The sequence below is a fragment of the Eimeria tenella genome, genomic scaffold (assembly GCF_000499545.2).
Source record: "Eimeria tenella Houghton genomic scaffold, Eth_scaff4220, whole genome shotgun sequence".
Taxonomy (NCBI): Eukaryota; Apicomplexa; class Conoidasida; order Eucoccidiorida; family Eimeriidae; genus Eimeria; species Eimeria tenella.
The window spans coordinates 1-2,373 of record NW_013545135.1 but is presented as its reverse complement, the minus strand read 5'-3'; the positions used below and the strand labels follow the sequence as shown (position 1 = coordinate 2,373).

Sequence of the window (2,373 nt, the reverse complement as noted above, 5' to 3'; positions counted from 1 at the left end):
GCTGTTGGATGCCTCGGCCTGCCACTGCTGCAGCAGGTCCTGCTGCTGCTGCTGCAGCTGCTGCAGCAGCAGCAGCAGCGACACAGGCGGAAAGTCCCGAACATATTTAACCTTCGAAAAGAGGTGCGCGGGCAAATCAGGAGCATCTTCAGCAGCAGCAGCAGCAGCAGCAGCTGCTGCTGCTGCTGCTGCAGATGATATTCCCTCTGCCGGATCTGCAGCAGCAGCTGCTGGAGCCGACTCTGAGCTGAACTTCCTGCTGATTGTTGTTGCTGCTGCTGCTGCTGGTACTGCTGGTGCTGCTGGTGCTGCTGCTGATGGATTAATCAGCAGTGACGGGAAGCAACAAACTCTTCGTGTTGCACTTTTTGCCGCTGCTGCTGCTGTTGCTGCTGCTGCTGCTGCCGGTGCTGCTGGCTGCCTTGCTGCTGCTGCTGTTACGAATGTGATGCCTTGTCTGTAAACGGAAGCAGCAGCAGCAGCAGCAGCAGCAGCAGAAGCTGCTGCTCGTGTCACCTGCCGCATGCTTGCGGCGAGAGGCAGTGTGGCGCTTCCAGCCTTAAGTTTGAGTAAACCCTAAACCCTAAACCCTAGATGGAGGTCCCTAAACCCTAGACCCTCGAAAGAGGAGACTTGCGTTTCTCCATTTCCGCGAGCGTTTTACAACGAACTGTGTAGCAAACCCTAAACCCTAAGCCCTAAACCCTAAGCCCTCAGCCTTAAACCTTTAACCTTAAGCCCTAAACCCTAAACCCTAGACGCTAATGCGTAAACCCTTATTGTGTGCATGCGCTGCTAGCACTGCCGTCGGCTGCAGCCCCGAGTCGAAGTCTAAACCCTAAACCTTATATTCTAAATCCTAATCCCTAAATCCTAAACACTACTTTTGTGTTTTTGCATATATTATTTCAGCCGAAATGCAGCAACGCGCTCCCTGTGGCTAGCCCAAACCCTAAACCCTAAACCCTAAACCCTAGACCCTAGAATCGATAGTGCCCGCTAGCTTTTCGAGACAATGAATGGGCTGCAGAGAGTTGCAGCTGCAACTCTGTTTGCAGGTCACTCAGCACCCTAACCCTAATCCCCAAACCCTAGTCCTTAAACCCTAAACCCTAAACCCTAAACCCTAGACCTTCGACTCAACAGCCATGAACAGCGAAGACCACCAGTTGCAGCAGCAGCAGCAGCAGCAGCAAACTGAAGCAGGCGTGGCCTGTGTGTGCTGCAGCTCCGACAGCCTGTTGCTACGCCACCAAACAGCAGCTGCAGCAGCAGCAGCAGCAGCAGCAGCAGCGGCTCAGCAGCTGGAGGACACGAGGAGTCTCTCACGTCGCGTTTTGCGCAGCGCAGCAACAGCAGCAGCAGCAGCACAAACAGCAGCAGCAGCAGCAGCACAAACAGCAGCAAAAAGTCTTCATATGGGGCAGCCGCCTGAGCTTCCCTGGTGGAGCCCCTTCGGACATCCAAGTGCCCACGGAGGCTGACTCACTCTCCGGTTAGGGTTTAGGGTTTAGGGTTTAGGGTTTAGGGTTTGGGTATGGGGCTCAGGTTCCCAATACATTGCAACCGGATAATTTGACTCGAAAAGGACAGCGCCCCGGGGTCTGGGTTCATGGCCCAGCGTTTACGGTTTAGGGTTTAGGGTTTAGGGTTTAGGGTTTAGGGTTTAGGGTTTTGCTGCGCAGCCTTCGCCTCCAGCTGGCTAGCCATTTCCTTTGGGCCAAACTTTGGCGCTGCGCTGACGGGCGATGGCCGCAGCTGCGTCGTCTGGGGCTCGCTGCAGCAGCAAGACAGCGAGCCAGGTTTGCTGCTGCTGCTGCTGCTGCTGCTGCTGTTTCTGTTGCGGCTGCTGCTCTGGTTCCACTTTGCTGCTGCGTATCTGGGGCCCGTTATCAGCCTCTCGGTTTGCTGTTTCTCCGCCTGCGATATCTGTCACCATGTTGCTGCTGCTGCTGCTCTGTGGCTGCTGCTGCTGCTGCTGCTGCTGCAGTGTTTGTCCCTCCGTTTTTGCTGCCGCTGCCAGCAGCAGCAGCAGCAGCAGCAGACGTGCAGTGTTCCTCAACGGAATTATTTTTGCTGGACAAGAACGGCCGCGTGTTCGTCATTGACGACTTTCTGCTGCTGCTGCAGCAGCAACAGCAACAGCAGCAACGGCAGCAACAGCAGCAACAGCAGCAGCAGCAGCAGCAGCAGTTTAGGCAGCTAAAGGGCCTCCCAGTCAGGGGCTTCTTCTCTGGGGACTTTATTGCTCAAATGGCCATTGGGGCAAACCACGCAGCTTTTGTTTCCCGGGATGGCCGCCTCTGTAAGCTTTGCTGCTGCTGCTGCTGCTGCTGCTGCTGCTTTTGGTGCTGCTGCTGACACGCTAGGTGC

The 2,373-nt window shown here is 55.7% G+C and overlaps 1 protein-coding gene across 1 annotated transcript; it reads left to right on the top strand.

Annotated features, from left to right (window-relative positions):
- Positions 1-1,228: 1,228 nt before the first annotated feature.
- Positions 1,229-2,305, top strand: ETH_00041460 (rhomboid-like protease 5, putative; the record flags this gene model as incomplete). The annotated part of the gene is made up of 3 exons (XM_013379947.1): positions 1,229-1,495; positions 1,686-1,802; positions 1,991-2,305. Coding segments are annotated over 3 exons (699 nt in total), but the record flags the coding sequence as incomplete, so codon positions are not given.
- Positions 2,306-2,373: the final 68 nt, after the last annotated feature.